The sequence below is a fragment of the Dermacentor andersoni genome, chromosome 3, assembly GCF_023375885.2.
Source record: "Dermacentor andersoni chromosome 3, qqDerAnde1_hic_scaffold, whole genome shotgun sequence".
Taxonomy (NCBI): Eukaryota; Metazoa; Arthropoda; class Arachnida; order Ixodida; family Ixodidae; genus Dermacentor; species Dermacentor andersoni.
In genome coordinates, this window is record NC_092816.1 from 40,337,501 (window position 1) to 40,365,085 (window position 27,585).

Below are 27,585 nucleotides of genomic sequence, written 5' to 3' on the forward strand. Positions count from 1 at the left end.
TTCAGTTTTTACGCCTTCCCATTTCAAAACAAGAGGCTTGAAAGTAGCGACTTCTTGAAGCCAGTACATAGCAATGTGTACGGAAAAAGACGGATTTCTGGTATTGGTGGTTCTTTATGGAACGATCTTCCCGTTCAGCTAAAGCAAGATCAAGCTTTTTTGTGTGTGATGGTTAAACGTTATTACAAAGAATTGTATTACTTCTTGAAACTCTTGTGGTCTATATGCTAATATGACATGCTACTCGCCTGCTGTATAAAGGTGTCTCCTGCCTGTATGTTCATGCGTGCATTGTTGCTATACTATGTCTACATGGATCCATGCTAGCATGACGCTATACGGATCCAGATGCTTCTCAATATGTTTCTTGTATGCCGTTAACACCACTCGAGTTCTTTTCTTTCACTCCAATGCACGGAACATCGGGAACGCAAATACGCATAAGACGGCGAGCGCGGAACCGGGTGCCCTCTCGCATGTTCGTCCAGTGGCAGCCGCAGCAAGAGGAAGGGTCGAACGAAAAACAACAATAACGCGTGAGCCGCGGCCTTGCGTTGGAGCGGACCGTTAGTCACAAAGACACTTCATACGCGTCGTCGAATCATGCGCGGGGCTAGCTCACTCGCTCGCTTGCTCGCTCGACCGTGTCGAAGCGAACAGGTCGGCGGAGCGTTTCCGCCAGACTCTGAGAAACGGGCATGCGAAAACGACGAGATACTCCTTTTTTCGCGGCGCGATGCTAGTAGCTGTTGCCCAATAAGCAAAGTTTTCGCGTGCCCCAGAGCGTGCGGAATAATACGACGACGTGATGAGAGTGCCGGGAGAAAAATCGAGTAGTTTTTGCTGTGGCTATATACCAGGCGGGTATATACCCAAACTGCGTGAGGGAACAAACGCGAGGTAATGACATCTTAGTTGAAATCAAGAAAAAGAAATGGGCATGGGCAGGGCATGTAATGAGGAGGGAAGATAACCGATGGTCATTAAGGGTTACGGATTGGATTCCAAGAGAAGGGAAGCGTAGCAGGGGGAGGCGGAAAGTCAGGTGGGCGGATGAGATTAAGAAGTTACCAGGGACAACATGGCCACAATTAGCACACGACCGGGGTAGTTGGAGAAGTATGGGAGAGGCCTTTGCCCTGCATTGGGCGTAGCCAGGCTGATGATGATGATGATGATGACATACCAGGAGCAACTCAGTACAGTATAAGCACCAGAAACGGTGCTTGACAGCGCAGATCGAGTGTCACTGTATATATTGCAACGCGTACTCGCAAGCGGTCAGCGTGAACTTCGCGGCGGGGCGAGACACGAGATTGGGCTGTCAACACCACCAATGCGTTCGTTTTTGCCACGATCGCGTGAGGACAGGAAACATTACTCGTTAGACTGCCCAGCTGTTCGTCGAAGAGCGAAAGACCTTCCATCTACAAGAGGTTGAAACGTATGCAGAGGGGCTCCGTGCGCGACCATAGAGGACACTATATATATATATATATATATATATATATATATATATATATATATATATATATATATATATATATATATATATATATATATACTTCAGAAACGAATTGTTTCGCCCCTCTTATTGAAGTTTCTCAGAAAGACCGATTTGTTCGGCGAGTTGTGACGCTTTTAGCACCACTTGCTGATAGCCAGCAATCGCTATAGTAAGACTGCAGACCTGGTGGAGGAGACTGGACATTCTTGCGGCACATGTAACTCTGAGTCCGGGTGGAGCAATTACCATTGGTCAGCGCACAGTAGTGACTGTTCCTGTCGTAACCTCAAAGAGTGTTTAATTCTTAAGAAATGATTAAGCATCCCGAAGCATTTACTATCTCAGAACGGCGCATGTGGTTCCAAGTGCTAATACGGAAAAAAGATTAAATGGCAGCGTAGATACGCACACAAGGTTGGGCGCGCGCTGCTTCGAGTTAAGACAACCGATATACATGCGAGGTCTAAGGCATCGCCTCAAAGTCCAGTCAGCGACGCACTTTCTTCTGACGAAAAGTCAGTACGGCCAGCGTAATTTGGGTACGGTAAACGATTAACATAACATGTCAATCGTTCATTACGCTACGTAAACCGACCGATTAACGCCCGACAAACGCGTTAGTCGGTGGTGTTAATCTCTTTCACGTTCTTCGTTAAATCACGGGACAGAGCTCTCACGTCGGCGCGCGCATGTACTCCAAAGCGCGCTCCGATCGAGTTACGTCATCAGCCAAGCCCCATAAACTGACGCGTAGATCTGAGTAAGTGGATACGGATGCATATTACGAGCATCCCCTTTAGAAACGGGGCGTCACCAGGCTCATAATTTTTACCTTCCTGCTGTACTTATTCTCGATACTTAAGAAATCACTCGTTCGCGTTAAAGACCATAGAATCTTTGAATCAAAGTCATTTATTGCCCTATAGATACACCTGCAACTTCCCTACGTCTAAGTTACCGACCTTTCAGCGGTCTTTTACAATTCTCCCCCTCAGTAGCAGCACCGAAGCGCCGAATGTATAACGGCTGAAATGTGTGTGCAGCTTTCGGGAAAGCTCGAAACCTGAAGACCGGAAAACTATATCACCGCGCTGAACGACGCTGCCATAACACAGCGCCCCATGTTTGAATATACATATATTCATATGTATCCTCCATATATCTTCCTCACGTGTTCTTGAACTTGGAAACGCCGAGTGCCACGCCCGGCAGCATTCGCAGGCCGCGGCGCAGAATCGACACCCCGGTCACGTCGCCTACCGCCACCGACGCGAAACGAAAACGACGAATCCACAATGAACACTTTTTCTACACAGGGTTTCAGCGCACGTAGGCCGGAACGCTTCCCGAACTCTTCCTATATGTGCTTGTTGCGCAAGGCGATTGTTTCGGAAGAGCTTCCAAAGTCCACTCTTCATATGCAATCGACAAGTCATGGGGAGGGTAAAGGACGAGACGCGTACAGTGAAGCCACGAGACAGAATATACCAAACTACATACGGGCAACGGTCGACCTCTCCACGTTTTCTTGCATAAACCGGCAGGTAGCTTATGCGGCACATTGCGGCATGCGGCATATGCGCCACAGTGTTCCAAATATTCTTATTATTATTTATTTTTTTTTTTTTTTTTTTTTTTTTTGTACAGAGTACACACCACGAAGACGGCCTGGGTCGTGGCTGCATGCATCTTCGGAAGGCTATTATGCGCTGAAGACGGTGTTTCTTGCCAGATGGCCGAAGCTAGGCACCATTTTAGCTCGGTCAGATTTTTCGGGAGGGAGCCTATGAAGCTGGGAATGCTGCCGGTTACTCTAATGCCGCGGACCACTTTAGGGTGTTTAAGCGAGAGAGTTATCGTGATGTCCTATGCAGGAGGTGTCCCGCGTGAGCTTATAGGAACCAATAAAACCTCCTGCGCAAGGTTGCGCGTTCGAATCACGTCCACACCAGCGAGTAGTGGAGGCGGCGCGGGAAAGAGGAGTTCTCTCAGACCGGCACGCTACGGCGTCGACGGGGTCCCGGGATGCGGCAATGCTGACGTGGCCGCAGGCCGGGCGATAGGAACGTTTTAAATGGAGCGCCTTAAAGTTGTAATGTTACCTTATACATATAACAATCCCATCCCCACCTCTTACCTGCTTTCTTTTTTAAACAAATATTCCAATCGTGTCTTACTTATCTCCATCTTCGACCCGTACGTTGACAGTGCCATCAGCTTCGAATCGCAACGCTTCTAGAAGGTGGGCCATCCCTATAATTCTGACTGCAGCTCCCAACGATGCATGCAGCGGCACCCACGCCGCTCCCAACAGCCCTTTCAAACACAAGAAGAAATCTTCACAGCGACCGCTTACGAGACTCCGAGAAGAGCGCAGTCCTTTTCCCATGCACACCATAAAAGTATTGGAAAGAAAAAAAAATGAATACCCGCTCATCTTGTCGGCTGCTAATATGGGACCAAAGAGGGAAGAATAAGGGAGCGCATGTTATATTCACAACAGCCGATGCAAATGTATTTCGATGACCCAGAAGCAGGAGAAAGAAAGAAAACAGCCAATTTTCCATGGTGCCGCTGTACACAACGTCGAAGGAAGGGCCCGATGTCCCACACGGAGGTTCGCAATGTTGTCTTCGCAAAGATATGCGTCGACTCCGCACGTGCGCGGCTGCATATGAAACAGGCAGACGTAGCGCGACGTACCTGGAGGGACAGCCGGGCGCGCTTCCCCGCTGCTGGACTTGACCGGGACAACGGCGCCCTGCGACCGACGCGATGTTCGACGGCCAGCTTCGAGCCGGCGGACTCAAGCGTCGACAGGCCCGGCGTCCCGTCTTTAAGACGGGGATGTCCACGTCGCATGCAGAAGGGGGCTGAGGAGGAAAGGCGGGGACAGCGGAGAGGGAGAGAGCGCGGGTTGGGCACCGGAAGGAAACGCAACGCTCGCGCCGGAAGCCTCGGGCTCGCGCGCAGCCATGGGCCGCGGGCTTCTTCTGCCGGCGGAGGAAGTCGACAGACGACAACGGTTCGCACGCGCAGTTTCGTATACACACACACACGAACAAACACGAACGAGATCGCGCGTGTAAACGTGCATGTGCAACGCGCGTGCAATGCTCATATAGGAAACGGCCGCGACTTGTCGCCTTCCTGACGGGCACAGAGAAGAGGAGGAGCACACGACCGGAGTGGCGGCCACATGCCGTATTCCTGATGACGTAATCGACGCCGATGAAAGCTTACAGATACGGCTGGGTGCACCCACTTCGTGGATCCTTTAGTTTTCTTACTTGTTTTCTTTCTTCCCGCTCTAAACGCCGCGTTGATGATGACCACAATTGCACAACGAGCAGAAAAACAAACGATAAAACACTGGACACTGTTTAAAGAGACGCTACATAGAAAAAAATAATCATTACGGCAGAACTCGTCTCACGATGACTGTCGTGGCAATGCGAAAAGCAATCGAACAGTGCGGCGACGGATAATATTCCAGAAGCCACGCTTACTTAACGCGCGTAGTGATAATTATGAGGCTTTCGTTGCTTCGGATATATGCCACAGACTCCGACGTCGTCCCGCTTCGCTCTCGCACTCGCTTGCCAAGGTGGGCCACGAGCATGGAGGCATGCCGACGACTGTATGACTCCTACATGGAACGACGAAGAAAAAGAACGATATCGATCGAACCACAAAGGCGTATAGCGATGACAGCATGACGATAACTTACGATGATAGTATAACGACGACATGACGACGACGATATGAAAACAATGAGATGACGACGATTGTATGACGACGGTATGACGCCAACCGAATGAAGAAGCGAGAATGACGACGGTGGCCCGGTTAAGACGGCATGACCACGACGCGGTATGACAACAAATGCGTGATATAGCGCCTGTGTTACGATGACGCAATGGAGACGACGGCACGGCAACGGCGACATAATCAAGATTAAATGGCATTTACCTTGGAATGACGAACAACTCGGTGTAATCGACGACCGAGGCTCGAACCACTAAAAGCGTATTGCTCATGTGAAGGTAAAGACAGGTTGATGGAGGCCGTGGGGTTAATGGTAGTGCTGCTACTGCTGCTGCTGCTGCTCCTGCGCCATCGTTACCCCTGCGGCCTCCATCAACCTGTCATATTACCTTCACACCAGCAACGCGTTTTCGAATGGTGCGAGCCTCGGTTATCACTTCTCAAAGGTGAGGAACAACGAGAAGGAAGCACGAGTATAGTCGTCAACCGTTATATGCAGAGATCCAATGAAACTCGCCCATTGAAGTCGATTCGTTTCATCTTGCTTTGTTTTCAACCGCCCAAATATTCAACCTACGAGCACTAAAATCCGCCAAGATTACGGGCCAGCGGTCTCGATCAGCACCTACGCACTGCGCTCCATTTATTGTTCAAGTGCATCACGTGCATGTTATCATAGGCACGCTGAAACCCCTCGTTCTTTCTTTCGGTGAGAGCCAGGCGATTGCACATATCGACGTGTAATGCGCGCAGTCTACGCCATGCCACCGTGGTTCATCACACGAAACGTCCGCCATCGGAAGTCTCCATGGCCGCGCGCGTGGAAGCCGCCGATAAGCGAAGGCGCGGGAAAAGAAACACACAAACGGGAGAAGGCAGCGCCCGCTGCCGCCGCCGACGACGGCTTCCGGAACTAGAGGGGTGCGAACGCCGGAAGCCAGCGACGGGAGATCCGACTGCTGGCCAGCGCCGATACGGCGAAGCCGCAGCCAAAGGCGGCGACAACGGTCGCCGGAGCCCTGCAGAAGGACGACGTCGGACGTTCTTTGAGGAGAAGCGGTGAGGGTGCTACAAGGGAGAGAAAGAGAGAGAAACAAGACAGCTACGGAATTTTGAAGACGCAGACGCATGCAGAAGGACGACCTCAGGCGTTCCTTGAGAAGAAACTGTGAGGGTGGTGCAAGTGAGAGAAAGAAGGAGAAACAAGTGTGCCACGGGGGATTTAAAGACGCAAATGCGTACTTCATGCGGGCATGCGACTGCTCTCACATACGCTGCGTACTCCGTGCAGATATGCTACTAACTAGTGTGTCTACTGCTAACAAAAGGGGTGCGCGGGTCAGGCCGATACACCGAATGGCGTCGCCTTATCGGGAAACGACGCGTCCGGTTCCCGGCTGTTCCTGGTGCGCGGCTCGAGTGATTCATCATCGCCGAAAGGCATACCGCCCACAACGGGGTGCCGACTGGCGATGAGCATCCGTCGCTTTATACGCTTCTAAAAACTTCACGGAGAAAGGCCTTCGAAAACATTTGCGCGAATCTCGACCATCAGTGGATGCCATGTCAGAGAGCATTCACTTATAGAGAAAGGCAGAGAGATCGGCCTGAGCCACGGAGCAGGCCTGGGCTAATGTGATCTATAGAGTACGCACCGGAGAAAGACGAAAGGGAAACCAGACAGTGATGGAAAATAACACTGGCGGCGGTTTTTTCTCGTTATTTTTAATGCACAAATTTAGTATGTGTGAAACGTGGCTGGGTAGGGAGAGAAGTGCTTATAAGGCCCCAATACTAAATTATCTGAGAATCGTCCTATACGCTGATGCTCACCAGAAGTTTACAACCGAGCGCCCACACTCGCCGCTCTCTCAAGCAAGTCAAGCTCTCTCAAGAGGAGATTTGCTTAGTCGTGCTTGCTGACGTCACGTTGTGAGGTTGATGCCCTCAAGGGTGTGACAACGGCTAGCTACCCAGAACACCGTATACGCGGAACTGCGACAGAACCCCTACCGTCTGTGCATCAGCTTTATCTCGTTTTTTCAGGCACCCGCTCCTTCAACTTAAGACCAAAATGGAGTGCCGGCAACTCATTCCGCAGGAATAAAGGAGTAACTGTTTGTCTTATTCTCGAGAGTACTCCATTTCGAGAGTTCTGGAACTTCCCAATGGAGTAAACTTAGCATGATTGGACACAAGAATAAACGAACGTCTGTCACCAGAGAGCATAAAGGATCGCTTGAATAGGGAGAAATGTGTGCTGACATACTTTCGAATTTGCGCACTTCTGGTACGTCTAAGAATTACACTCAGCAATTTAAAGGCTGGGAAACATATATGAGATATTTAATTTATTTATTTATTTATTCACAATACCTTACAGGGCCCAGAGGCCATTGAGTAAGGGGGACGAACAAGGATATTATAAGAAATTCAAAATATGCAGGTCAAAAAAGGGAAAGGGACACCATTGCACAGGGCTAGTACAAAAAAAAAGCAGCCACAAACATAAGAGCAAAGTACAACAAATAATTGAAGTATACAAATACAGCACAAATGTCTGACACATGACTCAAGAAAAAAATAATAAAGCAGGGGTTTACAAAAACACAATAGCCAAAAAGTGCGATATTTTATACAAGAGAAGGTTTAACGTCACGATGTCACTTGAAAATATTCGCGCAGCTGATTATGTAATGATTGATGGTTGCATATGGATGCAATATTATCGGGAAGATCATTCCAAAGATCGATGGCACGTGAAAGGGCTGATGAATTGAAGGCTTGTGTTCTTCCATATCTGCGCTTGATGCTGTACTGATTATGTAAACGGCTCGAAATGCGTGACGGCGTTTCTAGAGGTAACGCAGATTGCCTGGTGCAGTGGCGATATTTATGAAATAAGCATAAATGAGCGATTGAACGACGAATATGTAATGGCTCAAGAGAGATATCAAGTTTTATCTGTGTTACGCTCGAAAGGGGACTGTAGTTACGTGTAATGAAGCGAGCGGCTCTATTTTGTATGGATTCTAGAAAGTTTATTAAGTAGTTTTGATGTGGGGACCAAATGGATGCTGCATATTCTAGCTGTGGCCGCATAAGTGTTAGATAGGCCAGTTTTCGAACAGTGTTAGGAGAATTCCGCAGGTTCCTGCGCAGATATCCCAGTGTCCTTGAAGCTTTCGCACAAATTGTGTTGACATGCGTGGCCCATGATAGATTATGCGTGAGGTGAATACCTAAATACTTGTATGATGATGCCTGAGACAATACCGTGCTATCTATGAGATACGAGAAGTTAGAATTGGTACGCTTGCGGCTGAAAGTGATAACCTTGCATTTATTCGAGTGAAGTGTCATTTGCCATTTATTACACCAACTGGAAATTAGGTTAAGGTCATTTTGGAGGGCGAGATGATCATCCATGGATTTAATCGAGCGGTAAATGATGCAGTCATCAGCAAAGAGTCGTAGACGAGAAGGTATGTTAGCGGGCAGGTCGTTAATGTATATGAGAAACAATAAAGGGCCAAGAACGCTGCCTTGAGGTACACCTGAAGTTACGTCACAGAGTGATGAAGTAAAATTGCTAACTGTTGTAAACTGTTGGCGGAAAGAAAGTTACGAATCCATGACAGTGTAAAAGAATCTAGGCAAATATCAAATAATTTTGAAAACAAACGGGAATGTGCAACGCGGTCGAAAGCTTTAGCAAAATATAATAAGATGCAGTCAGTTTGTAGGTTAGCGTCCATGTTAAAATCCAAATCAGTCGTGAATTCTAGCAGTTGAGTATCACAAGAAAATCCTTTTCGGAAGCCGTGCTGTTCAGGAAAAAGGAAGGAATTATGTTCGAGGTGACTGTAAATGTGAGAAGCGATAATGTGTTCGAGTAATTTACAGCAAATGCATGTCAGTGAAATTGGACGGTAGTTTTCAGGTGAATTTCTGTTTCCGCTTTTAAACACAGGGACGATTTTGGCAATTTTCCAGTCGGTAGGGAGCAAGCCAGATGATAGTGATCGTTGGAAAAGGAGGCAAAGAATTTGACTGGAAATTGATGCAGTGCTTTTTAATATTTTAGAGTTAACGTTGTCAACACCAGCACTTGTAGAAATCTTTAGGTTATCAATGAGTTGAGCGATACCTTCAACGGTGACATTAATAGGGGCCATATATTGCCAATCATGATCAGGTACAACGGGTACGTTGGAATGATCCTCCCTTGTGAATACTGATGCAAAGTACCTGTTAAATGCATGAGGGCATTCACTATCAGAGAGTGGCAGATGGTCATCATCGGTCAGTGAAATATGATTACTAGCACTGTCGGGAGATATCACACGCCAAAACATTTTGGGATTGGATTTTAAAAGAGAGGGGAGGTCGCGAGAAAAATATTTATCCTTAGAATCGCGAACAGCAGAACAATAATTTAAGCCGATGGTGTGGACACGAGTTTGGCCTCTTTGTAGAGACGTTTCTTTTGATTTCGATGACGACGGAGAGCTTTTCTGAAGCATGGTTTAGATTTGTCATTTGAGATAGAAATCAAGGGAACATATTTGTATACTGGATTATTTATCATGTTCTTAAAAAGCACCCCGTTGTATTCAACAGACCTGTCCGAAAATGAGGGCAAGAACGCTTGAATGAAAAAGTCATTAAGCCTATTATTCATTTCTTTATAATCGGCTCTATTATAATCGCGAATTTTCCTGGTTGTAGTACCTTGAAATGCTAATGGGGCATTAAGCTCTAAATGAATAAGCTTGTGGTCACTAAAACCATCGAAGTACAGAACTTCGCCAATCGTTTCAGGTGCACTGCAGAAGACAAGATCTAAAACGTTAGAACCGCGAGTTGGTTTATTTATCACTTGATCGACGTTATCGTGTTGTCATGACACCGCAAAAATTGCTGACGACGCGTAGCAATATACAGCTAGGTATGGTGACGTTGCTCAATAAAAAAAAATATAGAAATAATATACGCAAGAGTGGTACGTGCGTCTGTTGAGGCTGCACTCGCACGTACAGCCGCACGATCGCTGAAACTGTGCGAATCCATGTAATGCAACTTCATGACGTGTCCACCTCCAGGGTACCGAAACAGAAACTAGTTCGCGGAAAGAAGCATCATAACAGCAAATTATTAAATGCATAAACATTCCTATGCCCGCCCTACGAGTAAACCCGTTTGTTCGTCACGTAAGACGACCGCTTTCAAGATAAGGCCAGCAGCAGCAAGCGAATACACCTTCGTGCTGCCTCTCGCTCCAACGCGAACTGAGCGGCGGCGAGAACACAGCGCGCACACGAAGCTATCAGCACTCCGCGCTCCCTGTCCCCATCGCAGATCGCTTTCAAGCAACACCACCTAGATATAGCGCAAGGACTGTTCACTACGTCATGCTACTGTCCCAGAATTTTCATTGCCAAGGCTGGCATGACAAAAGCGGTTACGTCAAGATCACTGTTGTCTACTCGGGAGCAGCCCCATTAGATTCTATGGCAGTCGGGCCCCTAGCATGACGTCAAGGATCGGAGTGAAAAGGCCTTGCGCTATCTAGGCGTTGTTTCAATGCAGGACCTGCGCGTCTCGCTTCAACGCGAACTAAGCGGCAATTAAGAACACAGGCCCGCGCAGCCGCGCCATACGCAGCCGCCGCCGAAGTACGGTTGATAATCACGGTTGATAAAGGTTCGACGCGGATTGATAAGGCGCTAAATAGTTATATGACGGCTTATAGGGATCTGAACGCCATCAGCGCCCCTGGCGCCGCCACCTGCAGTAGTTTGCTTGCGTCATCAATTCACCTTGTGCCGCCGTCCGCAGCAGTTCGTGTCGCCGCAATGCTGTCGTTTATACTGCTCGGGTCAAGTTTCATAACATTGATAATTACACTGGGCTACGTGGAGGTGAGCAAGTGGCACAATGCTTACGCATACTTAGACAACTGCCAGAGGAGTTCTAGCGCAAATTTTTTTGAACGTCCTCGCGCTTACGAGTATGTTTTTCTAGGATATAGAAAATCCTGACCTTTACCTATTTACCGCATAAACATTGACATGCTGGAAAAGTCATGGCCACACTGCTTTAAAAAAATGGGACGAACAGCAGGCAGAAGCAGGCAGCACACCACTGCAGGTTTTCCGGGTTTTACTGCACTTCTTGCGGTCGCAGGCAGCGCACCTGGGGGTCTTGCAATCTCGCTCACTATTTTGCTGTCACCTGCTATTTAGTTTCGCCTCGTTCCCTCTCGCCACTAGTATCGAACGTTATCGCCTCGTTCCCTATTTTCATTTCTCTTTCTCTCTTTCGATACATGTGGCCAAGCCGTCCCCTGCAGCCTCATCAACTATAACCCCTGCCCGAACAATGTCATTCGGAACTCAATCTGTCGGTGTGTCCGCCACTCAAGAAACCGTTACAGAGATTCTGTTTTTGTTTACATTGACTTAATGCTCCTTTAAAGTGACTTTAATTTGGCATTTAATAGAATATCATGCTCGATTTTAGCAAGGATATTGCCCCACGCACCCATCCCAGCTTATCACTCACGTTGGTGCGTATACTCAACGTTTCGTCATTGCCAGCAAGCTATCTGTAACAGTCTAAACTCTTTCTGTCTTCCTTTCTTTCTTCGCAAGTGTATGCGGGGGCTCCATACGCGTATCTCCGAACGAAATAAAATTTCCGGTGATATGGCAGTCTCCGCGCGCATCGACCGCGTTCGACTGTTCATTCCTTGTTTTTCTTTCTTTCTTTTCATTTAAACCGGCGGAAGCGGACGTCACGAGAGATATTCGCCACGTAGGCAAGACTCCGGTCGGGTTCCCTTTCGTGTCGCGTAATTTTCGAGTGCGTTCGCATCGAGGCATAGCGCTGAACAACGTGCGCGTGAGTAAACTCGTCGCCGTAAGCGGTCGTTTCGGCATACACAAGCCACATACGCGGCCAACTGTATAGGCGAAACGAAAGAACCCATCAACGCGAAGCCTACGTAACCTCCTCGTTCGCGCTCACATCCAGTTTACTACATAAAGCTTAGTAACACGTCGCTTCGCCGAAACGTTCACTCGATAGACCGGGGCTCGCGCTGTTCACCTACCACTGATCAATTCCGATGTCTCCATAATCCAGTGGCTGAGCCCTTCGCCCTGCTTATAGATTATAAAAGCCGCGTTCGGAGATCATTTCGCGTGCTATAGCAACGTGCTATAACGTAGGGTCTGTATCGGCTCGCGTAATCTGGTCTGAAGCTTCTTGAGTGTCACATGTGCCCAACTGTTAACACAAGTGATAAATAACAACAAAAAAAGGAAACCTGGTATAATGCGCGAACGCTGAAATCTCGGTGGCAACAAGCCATCATTTGCCGAGTACATGAGTGGTGGAGCCGCAGAACCTCACTAAGGCATGCACAGTAGATAACGCCTTAGTAGCGCATATTAGTTGTCGACGTGCACGTAAAGCGCCGACTGGACAGCAAGAGCACGTATAGATGTCAGCGACACCGCGTACAAGAGAAAACAATAGAAGATCCTTTTAGTCACAATTAAGAAAAAAAAAAGAACCTCTCATTGCTGTCGTTTTTGCGCATATGGCCAGTCGAGCTTGAGGTTTACCGTTGACACTGAGGGTTACCGTTCGCGAAATGAACTGCACAAGCTTCGTTCATGCTGGCCCAACTATTTGGTGAGAGGATTCGCTCACCGAACACGCCGCTGGTTTCATGCGTGTATACGAAGAAATTCCCCCATTCCTCCCCCCCCTCACACACTTTTATTTCATTTTCTTTTTTTTTTCACTCAATCTGGGTTCAAGTTACACGACACGTTCTCTACACAACGGGCAAACACAGCGAAAATCCGCATTACGTTAGCGATACAACAGCGCGCTCTAACAAAGATATCTCCTGCTCGAAGGCGCGCGCACATGCATGCATGCCACTCGCGCACAATGTGTATACTATAAGCCCCTTCTATTAAACTGCGCGAAACAGCGTGGGAAGATTGGGAAACATTAACAAAAACTCCGTTCCCCGGCCGCATCTCTCTCACGTGCGTAACTGTGCAAGCGCTTGTATAGTATACAGTGCAGTAATACGTGGCTGCCGATTCCGCTCGCCCGACGCGGTGGCTTCTGCGGCGTGACTTCTCGCTTCGTGCATACGTGATCGCGGTTTCGCGTTGGCCGTCGTCAGCGACGGACGAATGCGGCGGGACTCTCACCGCGGCCGTGGTCGTCGTGACTTTGCAGCGGGTTCCCTAACAACGGGCCCTCCTCTTGTGAGGAGTAACTTGACACGTGTACGCAGCTCGCGAGAAAGCGTGGTTAATAAGAACGCAGCCGCTCGCCGCTTTCTCACTACACGTTACGCCATTTCGTAGCGAGGAATCTCATCCTCGCCTTTTTGTTTCGTTTTGCTTTACAGCGAAGCTGTCAAGGGGAGTTCGGCGACGGCATTCGGGCGGCGGTGAAAGCCGGTACGCGACGGCGTGGTCGACGCCAAACGTAAATGCAACGCAACGTGCGTCGGGGCCCCGAATATGCTCCGAAACGTATATACTGATCATAAATTTAAAGTTACCTCGCGCGTCTAGACAAGTTCGTTGCGCTGTTTACTTTAGCTACCATGATCCGTAATTTTCGTTTCTCACGTCGCGTTGTACCTGCCGCACCGCGGTGGTCGGCTAAGGGTTTATACGGCTGCGGCGGTGAAAGCCACGGTGCTCCGACGCATCGTACATATGTGCAACGTAAAATAGTCTACACCCTTAGTGAAGAACAGTGTAAACTGATCTATAACTCACACCATTACACATTCTTTTTCGGGTGTAGAGGCATGAGTTATAGACCAAAATACACCTTTGTTCACTTTGAAAGGTGTAAATTATTTACACCCTTAAATGTTTGGCTGTAAGGGTGTGACACTCTTGAAAAAATGTACACCCACTGGGGCTTATCTTGTCCCACAACAATAATCGACATCTGCCTTGCCCGCACTTCCTTTCTTTAACGCTGCGAGAGCGGAACTTCCAAGTCACAAACGGCTTGCGCAATATCAGCGTGACGCAGCATTCTCGACAGGAAAGTTGCGAGCACCGAGTTATCGAAAAAGGAAGCGCAAGGCAGATCAAGATTATCGTTGTGGGGTGCAATCGTTTTAAGAGTGTAGACCAATTAACACCCTTATTCACTTTTAAGGCTGTTAATTTAACCCTCAAAAGTGAACAAGAGTGTAAATAAATTGGTGCATAACTCATGCCCTTATACCAAAAAGGGGTGTAAGGATTAGTCTCGGAGCCGCCACTACTCTAAAAAAGAAGTTAACACCCTTTGGGGCTTATCTTGTCCCCAAACAATAATCTGCCTTGCTTGCGTCTCCTCTCTTGAAAACTCGGCGCTCGCTACTTTCCTGTCGAGAATGCTCCGTCAAGCTGATAACGCGCAAGCCATTTGTGACCAGAAAGTGCCGGGCTCACAGCGTTAAAGAAAGGAAATGCGGTCAAGACAGACGACGATTATTGTTTGGGACAAGTTACAACCTAAAGGGTGTAAACTTCTTTTAGAGTGTTGGAAGTACCGGGCTCGCAGCGTCAAAGAAATGCGGACAAGACAGATGACGATTATTGTTTGGGGACAACATACAATCCAAATGGTGTAAACTTCTTTAAGAGTGCATAGCCACGGCAGCGCGCGAACGCTGCAACAGCGCTCGACGCAAGTAAAAAGTTCGTTTGTTCGGGCTATTCGCTTACACTGACGATCATCGTCGACGGCTTCTGTACAATTTTGCTCGGTTCTCCTTAAATCGCCACATATATAACTTGCATCGTGAGCGCTTTATCGGGAACTCCCTATACTTGACAAACAACTGAATTTTAGCAAGCGATCTTTTTTTTTTTTATCCCTTAGACTGCACTGTCGCGAAACTGTCGTGTTATCCGAAGTTCCGAAACTGAGCATTCCATGCATCCTTTCACTTTCATTTTCTAAACTTCCTTCTATTACTCTAAACACAACTTGTACTTCTATCTGACACGGTCTCTCGATGGTCAATAAAGATAAACGCCAACCAAGAACTACAAACGTATAGTAAAAAAAAAAATCAGTAAATATTTATTAGCTTTTGGTCGGCGTCCCTTTTTATTCATCATGCCTCTTCCCGACCAGACAGGATTCCATCAAACCACGGATTTCACCCCTGATGACAATACAGTCAAGATGCGAGGAGCATTTGTCAAAATAAATTCGTTACAACAACCTGCATTTCGTCTTCTCGGTGGTCATTCACTGCCAGCGCTTACCGCGTCAGCCAGCACGACCAGTTTGGTCCAGAATAGCGTCATAGATGCACACACTAGTTCGTTCTCCTAAACCACGCTCAGTGGGCTTTAAACTTCGGTCTTTTTAACGTGTACCAAATTTGACCCCCCATAACGGCTTTAAAAAAAGATATCATACAAACTTCGTACTCGACGTATCTACACTTCATCCACGGCTCCTGTGTGTGTGTGCGCGTGCGTGTGTGCGTGCGTGCGCACGCACACACACACACACACACACACACACACACACAGACGCGAGGAACATTTCTGCTACGGCGCCTGGACTGCGCGATGTTTGGTGAGTAGCAGAAAACGCGCACTGAGACGCTCGCCCGCGCCCGCTGCCCGGCTAATATGTCATGACGGTTTGGTCTATGAACTTGCTGATGCTGGATACTGGCAAGTTCGCTGGAACGGAAAGGGAGCGGTAAGACGCACATTAAAAAAAGGCATGCAATGTGGTAATGTTTGCGTTATGAATTAATGCACTGGATTACGAAAATCAAGCAGAAGGAAATCGCACGCTGAGAAGACCGATAAACATACAGTGCGACGCAACTTGAGAAATAATATTGAAGTGTCCAAGAATTTGGAAGACAAAAAAGATTGAATCGTCGCTTCGGCACATCACAGTCGCCGTAGCTAGGCGTCGAAGTCTCTATAACGGAATTATTTTTGAACAGTTCTGATAGCGTCCACGAAAATATGGTTGCTAGTGTACTGTCAAATGCTCATATGCTGCGGCCTAAAGCTCACGGCATGGTGCCAAAACGCGCTCACTGCGAAAGCAAAACATTGTGCGCGGACATGCATGCAGACGCGCAGTCGGTCGCTGCCAATCCATGCGATCGCTGGACTGAGGCTCCATTCTGTTATGCCCCATTTGATTATACAGACAGCCCACTACAAGAACATATTTCACATAGTTTACTCTCAGCGTTTGCCTACCTTTCACGCAAGAAGCCGGTGCGGGAGACTCCATCGCGGCGACCGCGCGCAGTGGCGTTCACGTACTGTACATACGTATTCGGTAAAGATATAGCGTCTGTAAACGATTCTGTGCTTTCAGTTTACCCGAGATTATTATATCGACAGTCAAAAACTTCCCTCGTTTTGAGAGTACCTCCATAAATTTACAGGAGGGCTGCCGCGTGGTGTTTTTGTTGAGCGTCGTAAGCGAAACCTATGAGGAGCGCGCCGCGTGATCCCTCATACTACGCAAGTGGGGCGCTTCCGACAGATGGCGACTCCGTAACTCCTCGCCGCCAAGGGGGAACCAGCGCTGGATAGGCGGCGCGTCGAAAAGAGTGCGTTGCACGCCGCCCTGGCGACGAAACGCGGCATATTCCAGCCACACAACCAGACGACGCACCCACATACGCAACCGTATTATAGTTCGTATGTTTCCGTTTTCGCGCCGCTTCCAGTGGATAGTTTTTGTAAAGAAGCTAGCGCCATCAAGTGAAGAAATGACGAAAGAAGCTTTTTAAGCTTTATATATTTTTCACAGTGCGTCGCGGCGAGCACGTGTGTTTAACGGTTGCGTCGTGTATCGATGCCATGCTTGCGTGGCTGCCTGCCTCGCAAATCTAGCAGTTATGGCTCCGGTCGTGCTGCGCTATGGTTTCGTAAGTATTAGTTGGCCTGAAGATATTCCATATTTCTCTGGCTAGACATAAAAAAATTCTGATGTTACTTCGCCACAGCAGTCAATGGAGAAGAAAGCTTTATCGCATCGGCTGACTCGCGCAAGCAAAGGTTTGAGTGCTCCGCTGCTTGATCCGTAACAATCCTGGCTACATTTAGCACTAATTACATAAATTTGCTGGATGCATCTCAGCGCCGAGTCCTCATCCGCATTTTTATAAACACATAGGTCGCTTAGTCGCGCGTGCGCCAGCACTATGCGCATACAACTCGTATTACAAGGCAGCTTCCCTCCCACTTAATTCTTGGCAATGAATGGATAATTTTTACCTTTCGTATCGTTCACTTGGTGCTGTGGCGTTGGAAGGGGCTTGGCGGTGGCATTGCGAAGGAAAAATGGTACATATGGCGGATGGTGCATGCTATTGCTCATTTTGTTTCCGACGAAATACCGACTGCAGATTCTGCGGTTTGGTACTGTCTGCCATGGCTGACCGTCTTCACTATCGAATAAACCAAGGATACACGCGAAATTTGATTTAGAAACCAGCCCGACACCGCTTGACAGGGCTACAAGACGGGAGCTTACTCCGCTCGCCTGACTGCTTGGATCCAACGCCGCGTCCGTTCTTGTTCGTAGGGTTTAGATAGAAAGACGCAGAAGGATACATCCTCCCTCATCCCGACTTAGTTGTGGCACTTGTATACGCAACAGTATCGTCGGCGCCCTTTTGTTTTCTTTCGACTTTAAGGGCACGCAACGCAATTTTCGTCCGCGGGGGAGGCTGCATTGTGCACGTTCTGACCGCCAGGGCGGCGCTGCAGGCGCAGTGAGAATAAAACCCCTTGATAATTTGAAAGTAGCGACACTCTCCTCCTCACGGCGCTTTCCTCCTCGATTCTCCTCGCCCGCTGGCTGCGCACGGCACGCTATTCCTCCTGGGCTCCCGCGGACGGACCGCAGGATTCTATGGAGGTCTGTTATTTTGGGCCAGTTGCGCGCCCCAGTGGGGTTGAAAATTTTGAGAAATGCTAATAACAGCATCGATAATGCTGGAGGCAACGTTTATGAGGAGGTTGGTTTTTTCTTAAAGCCGTATGGACTGGGTATACTGGTTTAAAGGGAGTTTTGAGGCGAGTTCTATACTCCAGACAATTTTTCTGCCACACGATCAGACGCTTTACTTCGTGCGTCTGATCTAGTATTCATTGTGACACATCCCTTTGTGTGTGGCTTATTAAACGAAAGCCTTAGACCTCTGTTTCAAGGTCCCGTTGTGAGCTACATAAAATATCGCGTGACCGAAGGAAGGCGGGAAGCGAACCAAAGCATATGCAGCCGCGTATAAGAGATGATTAATGATTAGCAAAGTAATGATTGATTAGTGATTGGATTAAGATGAATTCGGGTGTATTAAGGAGGATTAAGGTGGATTAAAGTCGATAAAGGTGCATTAAGGTGATGAAGGTCGGTTAAGGTCATAAGGGAGGTTGGATAAAGGTGGATGAAGGTGCGTTGAGGTGCATTAAGGACGATTATAGTGGATTAGGGTGGATTAAAGTGCACGAAGAAGGATAAGGGTGGATTAAGGTGCATTAAAGAGGATTATGGTGGGCTAGGGTAAATTAAAGTGAATGAAGGAGGATTAGGGGGATTAATAAGGATTAGGGTGGACTAAGGTAGATGAATGTGGATTCGGGTGGATTAAGGTGAATTAAGAACGATTATAGTGGATTAGGGTGGATTAAAGTGAATGAGGAAGCATTACGGTTGATTAAGGAGGATTAAAGTGCCTTAAGGAGGGTTAGAGTAGATTAAGGTCGATGAAGGTGGATTAGGGTGCATTAAAAAGGGCTTTTGTGGATCATGGTGGATTAAGCTGAATGAAGGAGGATTAAGGTCGATGAATGTGGATTAATGTTCATTAGGAGGATTATGGTAGACTAATCGGTCTTAATACTCAATGAACCCTAATTCCCCTTAGTCTCCCCTAATCCGCCTTAATGCTCATTCATCCACCTTAATCCAGCTTAATTCTCCCACTCCACATTAATACAATCTAATAAACCCACATCGCCCCAATGCACCTTATCCTACCCTATACGGTCTTAATCCTCCTTTATCAACCCGAATCTATAATAATCCGCCTTAATCCACCTTTCCCCACCTTAGTCCTTATTCATGCACCTTAATCCAACTTAATCCTGCCTAATAGTCCCAATCTACCTTAATACACCCTAATCCACCTTAATCCAGCCTAATCGGCCTTAATTCTCCTTTACCAACCCTAATTCAGCCTAATCCACATTAATCGACCTTAATCTCTCTTTATCTACCTTAATCCCGCCTAATGCTTGTTCATGCACCCTAATCGGTTTTAATACTTTGTCCACCTTAATCCCCCCTAATCCTTGTTCATGCACCCTAATCGGTCTTAATACACTTTCATCAACCCTTCACCTTAATACACCATAATCCGCCTTAATTTCCCTCCACCCACCTTAATCTTTATTCATGCATATTATCCTCCTTAATGCACTATAATCCACCTTAATATTCCTTAATACACTCTAATCAACCTTAATCATCCCTAATCCACCTTAGGTCACTCACTAATGATTCATTAATTAATTTGGGTAATCATTCTCTTATACAGGGGTGGACATGCTTTGGGTCGCCTCTGGCCTCCTTGGGTCACGTGATACTTCCAGTTTACAACGCGACCTTGAAACAGAGATCTAAAGGCTTTTGCCTTAAAACTTGAAAAAAAAAAACTCAATGTTGACTGGCTTACGCTTATCACCCGCAATACCACGGGTATACTTGCCACTGATTTTTTCAGGGCGCAAAGCAGAATCTATAATGCTGCACTTCCGATTGAATAACAAGTTAGCGACGTGCGAGGTGATGGAGCCGCCCCAGAATATTAAGCATACTGAGGACAACCGCAACAAAAACGCTGGTTAGCAGGCCGGAAGAATGAAAAAAAAATGCAGCATTACGGGATGCTTTGCTACGAGCTATAAGAAAGATGCCTCAGCTCGCAAACAACGCTGTTCTTTGTCGGAACAAAGTTCTCTCGGCCAATGTCATGCAGCCACTGCTTCCTGCGCAAGCCGTCACGCTTTCCTTGTGGTATCACAAAAACGGCACAACCATCTTCAGGCTTCTTGCTGCTGTTATATGCGCAACAGGCCGGCATAGCGCTAGCACATAGAGCAGGAAACACAGCGTACAACGTTCGCTGCGCCGAGCTAAAGGGCCGAGCCAGCCGTGCTGAGGAGGAAAATGGCGCGAACGAAAAAGAAAAACATAAGCAAAACTCAAGATCCGCGCGTTTCCAAGGGCAACGGCAGGGAGACCAATCGTCGTGCACAAAAACGGGGGCAAAACGGGGGAACGCGCAAGGGGCGAGGAGGAGGCGAGGAGGTCGCGCGGCGGCGGCAGAGTTCAAAGAGTGTCGCTACTTTCAAATCATCAAGGGACTTTAAGTGAGAACTCCAGCGCTGGTTCACCATACTAGGGTCCCTAGAAATACTTCCAATACTTCGTTTCATATGATGTTTGCAGCGCTGTGGCAGGTAGGGGCCGCTAAGCCAATCACGATGGAGCGCATTAGAAAACTGTGTTCCTACGCGCCTGTCACCCCGTGATGACAGGTGGCTCCATCTATTTTAAAAGATGTGTACTAATATTTAGCTTGTTTATTTTTGTAGCAGGTGGCGCTGGTGTCTTTTTTATCTTCTTTTTTTCTTTTTGGACGGACGACACCCTTTCCAAAGGGATTGGCCCCACTTCTTTTTCTACACACAAGCAGCCAAAATTAATCCGGAGCCCTCAACTACGGCGTCTGCCATAGCTCATTGGAGACGTTCTCGTTGTCAATCTCGCTGCCCCCACTGCGACAGTACTGAATGATCTCGACTTGTGTGCACACAAGGAGTGAATCAAGTTATCCCGTTAGACGGGTTCACAATTCATCGTCCACGTCACATCTGAGGTCGGCACCACTGGTTCTTTCGTCTTCCAGGTGCGTTCCCAGACAGTTTATTGTATCGGAAGCCGAGCTCCTTCAGCATCCTTTGCGTCGTTACTGTGGACACGGTCGGTAGTGTGTCGTCCTCTTTGAAACGCCGCACCACCTTGGCGAGAGTCGGAATCTCCCCTCTTTGGCAGCAGTTATGCACCACCCTTCGCAACACGCTCAGGTCAAAATCGTCCAGCTTCCTTGTCCGCTCACCGCTTTTTTCCACCACAACGCTTCTTCGGTGACAACGCCCTGCCCGCCTTCTCCTTCTGCGTGGTCCACTCGTAGGGCGTTCGCTCACTCACCTGGGTGAGTTTTGAAGCCCTCTTGATGAGCGAACTCCAGCTTGAACTGCCTCCGCACTCGACGAGAAGCCCTTCAAGAACGTTTAAAGTTATCTGCTTCGCCAGCTTGGGGAAACAGCGCACATTCGACGCACGGCACACACAGGACACAACCGAATCGGGCGACGCCATGTTGCTGGAAGACGGCGCATCACCACCTTGTAACAGGCCTCCGAGGAGCTGTGTCCGTGCGGGTCATTGCTATCAGTTTCGCGACTGAGTGAAAGCGCTCTCTATACTTTAAAACTGTCACTACAAATTGTCTTAAATTTTTGAGTTTAATGTTTTGAATCTAGTCCTAAACTTCTCAAATATTTGACGGACTATCTGCCGTGCTCCTGCAGCCCTGATTGGCTAAGAGGCTATCTGAGTATCTCATTGCAACTGAGTATCTGAGTATCTTCATTGCAACTAATATACGCCGTCAAGCGCACCGCCCCTTTAATGAAGAAAGAAGAGCTTTATTGAAGAGCTCTGCTACACGCTTACAGTGACAATAATCAATGGCTCCTGCAAGGTTTTTTTTTTCTCTTTTTTATTTTTTTGTGGAAACACAACGGACATACAAAGGGCGCCTCGCACTGCCGGCTAATCTCGATGCCGGCGGTGCTCGATCCCTCGCGTTGTGTCCTTGTGCGCTTCGCGCCACAGGTACACGCGACACGCGCGCCCCCGGCGACAGCGTCGTGCGGCGAGGGGACAAACAAGAAAACCCCGGCCATTTCGTCACAACCCGCGTCCGGGAAAAGCAAGGCCCTCGGGCGGCCACGCAGTCCGCGGAGATCGCGAATGCCGTAACACTCCGCCTCACCTGACAGCCACACCACGCGACAGTTCCGCGCAGCATGCCCAGCGCGCAATGCAGTCGAAGCGCGTAGTTGCGCCACGCGTGCCACCGCGAAAGCGCAACGAAATATAGTTCGTGCCATGAACTTGCCACTGTGAACTGACCAATGGACGGATTTGAAAAGTATGGACCGCTGTGTAGTGGCTCGTCCTCCGCTAAAAGGGGTCACAAGAACTGACGAAGCAAAGCTCATCGCGCAAGCTGCATTTCAGCATACCGTCATAGATACCGTTACCACCTGCCGCCGAGCGCGCATGCGCAGTTGAGGTAACGGTAGAACGGTAGCTCAATCTAACCAAATTTTCCTTGAAGACCGCCTTTTCAATTGAAACAGCCACGTGAAGGCTCCCACGCTATATCTGGTGAGCTAATTTGAAAAAAGGATCACTCCGAGCGGTTCTGCCCCCGATAAGGACGCACACAACTCTACAAGCGCACACTGGGTTCGGGACGTGTTGTTTCGCCTCCTGAGCGCACCAGAAACGCAGCCGGCGCCTTCGGCAACGGTGCACTCAACTGCTGAAACAGAGTGCTGAAAAGGCGCGGTTCCTGTCGTTAAGCCACGGCGAATGCCCGCGCACGCGCACCAGTGCACATAAAGGCGTGTCCTATCCCGCTGCCTGTCGCTGCAGGCGTTCCTTGCTTGGCGTCGACGTAGAGGCGCGTTCTTTGGCTGTGGAGTTCGTAGCCACACGAATTAAAGCGCCAAGGCGTTCTGTAGAAGTGTCGCGCCAACGCCGCAGGGAAGGAACGTCGCATCGGACTGCTGGCGTAGTTTTGAATCACAACGCACGAACGCTATGACACGAGCGCTAGCCCAACGGAATTTCCTGTACAGTTGTGAATACGCGCTGCACAAATGAATGACTCGACGCGCCGGTCCGCTGGGACCGATTTTCACGAACATACCGGCAGTTTTTTAAACAAGAATGTGAAAAATGTTACCAGAGCTTTGAGGTGAAATGCAGTTTCTGAACCTGGAATTTAACAAGATTCCTTCGGGAATAACATAATATCACTGGATAAGAGTTTCTTTTCTTTCTTTTTGTTCAATGCGATGCAGTAATCTGTGTGCAATATGTTGAGGAACTTTGTTGTCAAGTGTAAGAATTTATTATTTCATGCACTGTATTACTTCCCAGTACTTTAAAAAAAAAAACAAAGGACTTCCTGCTTTCCGGCCCAATTCATAAAATTTACTGAAATTTGTATGGATTCCCTTTCTTTTCTATACTGAAATGTTCACCAATAATTATGAGTAAAAGAGAAAATTCCATGCATGGTCTTCCTATGTGACACTCTAGCAAAGCAAAATGCTTATCCTTTGTTTTGGACTGGGTTTTTCCTCAGTAATTTGCTTGCCTGTTAGCAGTAAGATAGTCATCAATACCGAAGTATTCATGTATTGTTCTAAATGCAAAGCTCTTACAAAGCCATGTAGAATTTGGTGTATGTATCATGCTTCCCGACTTCATAAAGTCAGAGTGTTCATGATTTTCTTTCTTTTTTCTGTATATTTATAATTAGTATTAAAATGTATAATAATGAACCCAGTACATACTTTTTCATGTTAGTAGATAACTTTTTTTCAACAAGCCTGCATAGTGGTTTCCCTCTTTAGCGCACTGATGTGCTGGTTTCTAGTATATGCAAGGCAATGATGCGTGCAATTCTATTGGCAAACAGATTTTATAACTTACTTTACAGGAGGAAAAATTTATACTATGGCTTCAGCAGTACAATGGGTTGCAGTTTATGTATTTATAGTCTCATTACAAGCTAACTTTTTAATAATGCAAGATGTCCCTCTATCAAGTGCATAAAGTGCAGGCCATGAAATACAGAACAATGAAGAATATCACTTGCAACTACATTTACTCAGAGGGAGCCCCCCAGTTCACTTCTTCAAGGAAGGTCTGCTTTGAATACACATAGCTGAAAGTGACCGCTATGTAGTTCTTTCTTCACGTTGCTTTGTGTCTTTAATGCCGTAATAAAGTATGGGCCAACTAGCCCAGCAATAAGTAGCAGTGCACAAACTATTAGGCCAGCACTTATGCAAACTTCATCCTGACTTTTCTTTTTGTGTTCAATGCTGAACAATGCAGTGAATTAGCACAGTTCACACTGACATGAAATGTTATGGCTGATGAAGATTAAGTGACTGGTTTTGCATCGATGTTACATCCCAGACCTCACTAACATACATCTTGCATCAAAACACCTGGAGCACTTCGACCCCTTGACTATGTTGCACCTTAAAAGAGAAGAATTAGCATGCTGTGAGCTTGACACCTCCGGTTCAATAGATCTGTTTCAGCAATTGCAAGCTGACATTCAGCAGTGCCGCTAATCAACGAGTATAGCAGAAGTCAACATGCCTTCCCCGACCAGCACATCAACGCTGTTCCTCAACCACACCACAGTCCAACCATGCCATAGTGCAGCAGTGAGTGTGTTCAACGAACTCAATTCGCTGCGCTGAAGTGAGTTTGCAACATCAGTAAAGCCAAACACAAACTTCAAACATTTAATTTTCAATAAATTCTGCCATTTTGACCCCGTGGATTTCGGATGTGTTTTGTGCATGTATTGGCTCAAAACAAATAGACGTGTTGATAGGGTTACACGAGTTAGGGGTTATAGTATTTCTATTTTTATTGCAAAGGTATTTCTAGGTATTTATTGCAAAGGTATTTTTATAGTATTTCTATTTTTATGGCAAAGCATTGTTTTTGTAATAAAACAATAACCGTTTCTGAAACTAAAGATGGCGAGAGTGATATCCACCCCTATGGCTTCACAGATTGTCACTGTCATCAATCCCAAATGACACTTTGTTTTGCCGTCTAGCACCACACTGCTGAAGTGACACTCAAGCGAGGCGAAGTGGATTCGCTCAAAGTGCCACTAAATTTGCTCATCTGACTGGAGTATCAATTCCATGTCCAATTGTTTACTGTTTACCTTCACTGAACATACATCCTTTTTTCACATTGCGGTACATACATTATATCTGCTTCTACTTCAACAGTAACCCCAATGTTCTTAAGCTAACTTTGGGGAAAAGCAAACAATGCACCTCTGATAGGGAAACATTGTGAGGTAAAGGTGTCAGGTGACATCAGATAAGTTCTATATTTCGCTGTCTGTTTACATTTGGCATCATTCGTCTGAGGCTGAATACCCAAAGACTTTTGTTCACAAATGCCACTTGTAATTGGCCAGCCTTGGCTAAAGACATGTCTGACATCGTGATTGGCTGGTAGCTGCTTTGACAAAGAGTTCTAGCACAAAATCTTTTTTGTAAGTTTAGGCCCTGAAGCTCAAGCGAGGGCACGGGTTGAAATTCTTTTTGACATCTTGAGCGAGAGGTTAAATTTCGCGTAAGCATGCAGTAAGTTTGCACGCCTATGAAAAGAAGTGAGTGACAGCTTTGTGGGGGGGGGGGGGGGGGGGGGGGGGGGAAGCTCTCACTGTCACAAACACGGTGTACAGGTTTTATGGGCGTTATGGAAACCAGTGCAAAAATATGCTCACCAAATGCCCTATCAACTCGCTTAACTAACCAGCTTTCCAGTGTGTTTGGGCCCACGTGCGTGCTGGTCACTTCGAGCACATGCCCTGACCGTCACTACTTTCCAACACTAACAGATTCAGGTCGCATTCGAACATATTAGCTTTAATTTGTGTTTCTGTTTTGCGGTTGCTGTACGAAGGGCAACCTTTGAGTGGAACACCTTCGAGTGGCAATCTTTGAGTTCGTAGCGTCGCAGGTAAGACATTGTAAACTGACAGTACTAATAGCAGAGCGACTATAGTTTACCATTATCGGGGTCGACGTAGAGAGCGTGGCAATCCCTGAGTATCCTTTCGTTGACGGTCAGCGTTGCCGATTCGGCAGAGTTCGCGGCATTCCGTTGTTTAGCTCTGGAAGACATGCTGCAGTACAGGGAAAGGAAATTAAAACCACATCCAGTCGCGGCACGAAGAGGTTTTCCGCATCTGTGAAACGGCACGGTGCGCGGCAAAGATACATCAAACGAGGCGGCTATTTTTAAACAAGGTCTCCGCGGCGTTCAACCGAATGTAGAGCAGCACGGACTCTTAAAACGGCGCTTAAAGCGCCCTTAACTTACGTATTTGTACCGCACGCCACCACTACGCGCTACACTACAAACGGGTCAGGCCAGGAAGGAAGTATTTATGCAATCACACCAACAGCAACATGTTACGCCAGCTGACATAGCACCTTCCTGTTAATTCGATTGTAGACATGCGCTCGATCTTACAAGCACCGTGAGACGGTGAACTACATCGATTACGTCTGCATGCGGGCGCCTACCAGCAGACAATAATTCTGATGCAATCATTAGCGAGTAAACGAAATTAAATCCATTCACAGCGCACGTAAGCACTATGTAACACGAAACTCTGGTCGAAAGGCCGCAGGAGGGGGGAAATGTTGCGAGAATACTGGAGTAACGAGAATAGTGAGGCAATCTGAAGTTTGCAGCATGAGTACTTACTTTGTGCTTTTCCTTTAAAACAAGGTATTAGTTGCCCAGCGCAACGGCATTAGCTGCATCAGTTGTTGTTAGTAAGCAAACGCACCTATTGCACTTGCCGGCTGCACGCGTTGGCCGGTGCTGCCACCTGTTCGTTATTTCTGTAAACATTTCTCGCGCGCGTTTTCATTGTTGCCGAACGGAAAGCTAGCACCCTGCTAGCACCTGTCTCGATTCAGCGATTCATATTCAGTCGTACCATTGCCTGTACGCACGCATACCCATACACTCTAAAACAAAATTACGCCCTTTGGGTCGTATCTTGCCACACAACGGTAAACGTCATCTGTCTTGTCCGCATTTCCTTTCTTTAACACTCTAAAGAAAGTTTGCACCCTTTGGAGTGTATCTCTGCCACACAAGGATCATCGTCATCTGCCTTGATGCGTTTCCTTTCTTGAAAACGCCGCGCCGGCTACTTTCCTGTCGGGAATGCTATGTCATGCTGATGGCGCGTATGCCGTTCGTTACTGGAAAGTACCGGGCTCGCAGCGTTAAAGAGAGAAAACGCATCAAGGCAGATGACGATTATCCTT

General features: G+C 47.5%; 1 protein-coding gene across 1 annotated transcript in view; it reads right to left on the reverse strand.

Moving 5' to 3' along the window:
* The window catches only part of LOC126517508 (uncharacterized), a 57,910-nt gene extending 30,779 nt beyond the window's left edge, over positions 1 to 27,131 (reverse strand). Inside the window, exons 1-2 of the mRNA XM_050167241.3 lie at positions 27,011 to 27,131; positions 26,308 to 26,423 (exon numbers count right to left, since the gene is read on the reverse strand). Of these exons, the coding sequence (XP_050023198.2) occupies positions 26,308 to 26,422 (115 nt within the window). The 5' untranslated portion in view covers position 26,423; positions 27,011 to 27,131. The remainder of the gene's footprint in view (positions 1 to 26,307; positions 26,424 to 27,010) is intronic.
* Positions 27,132 to 27,585: the final 454 nt, after the last annotated feature.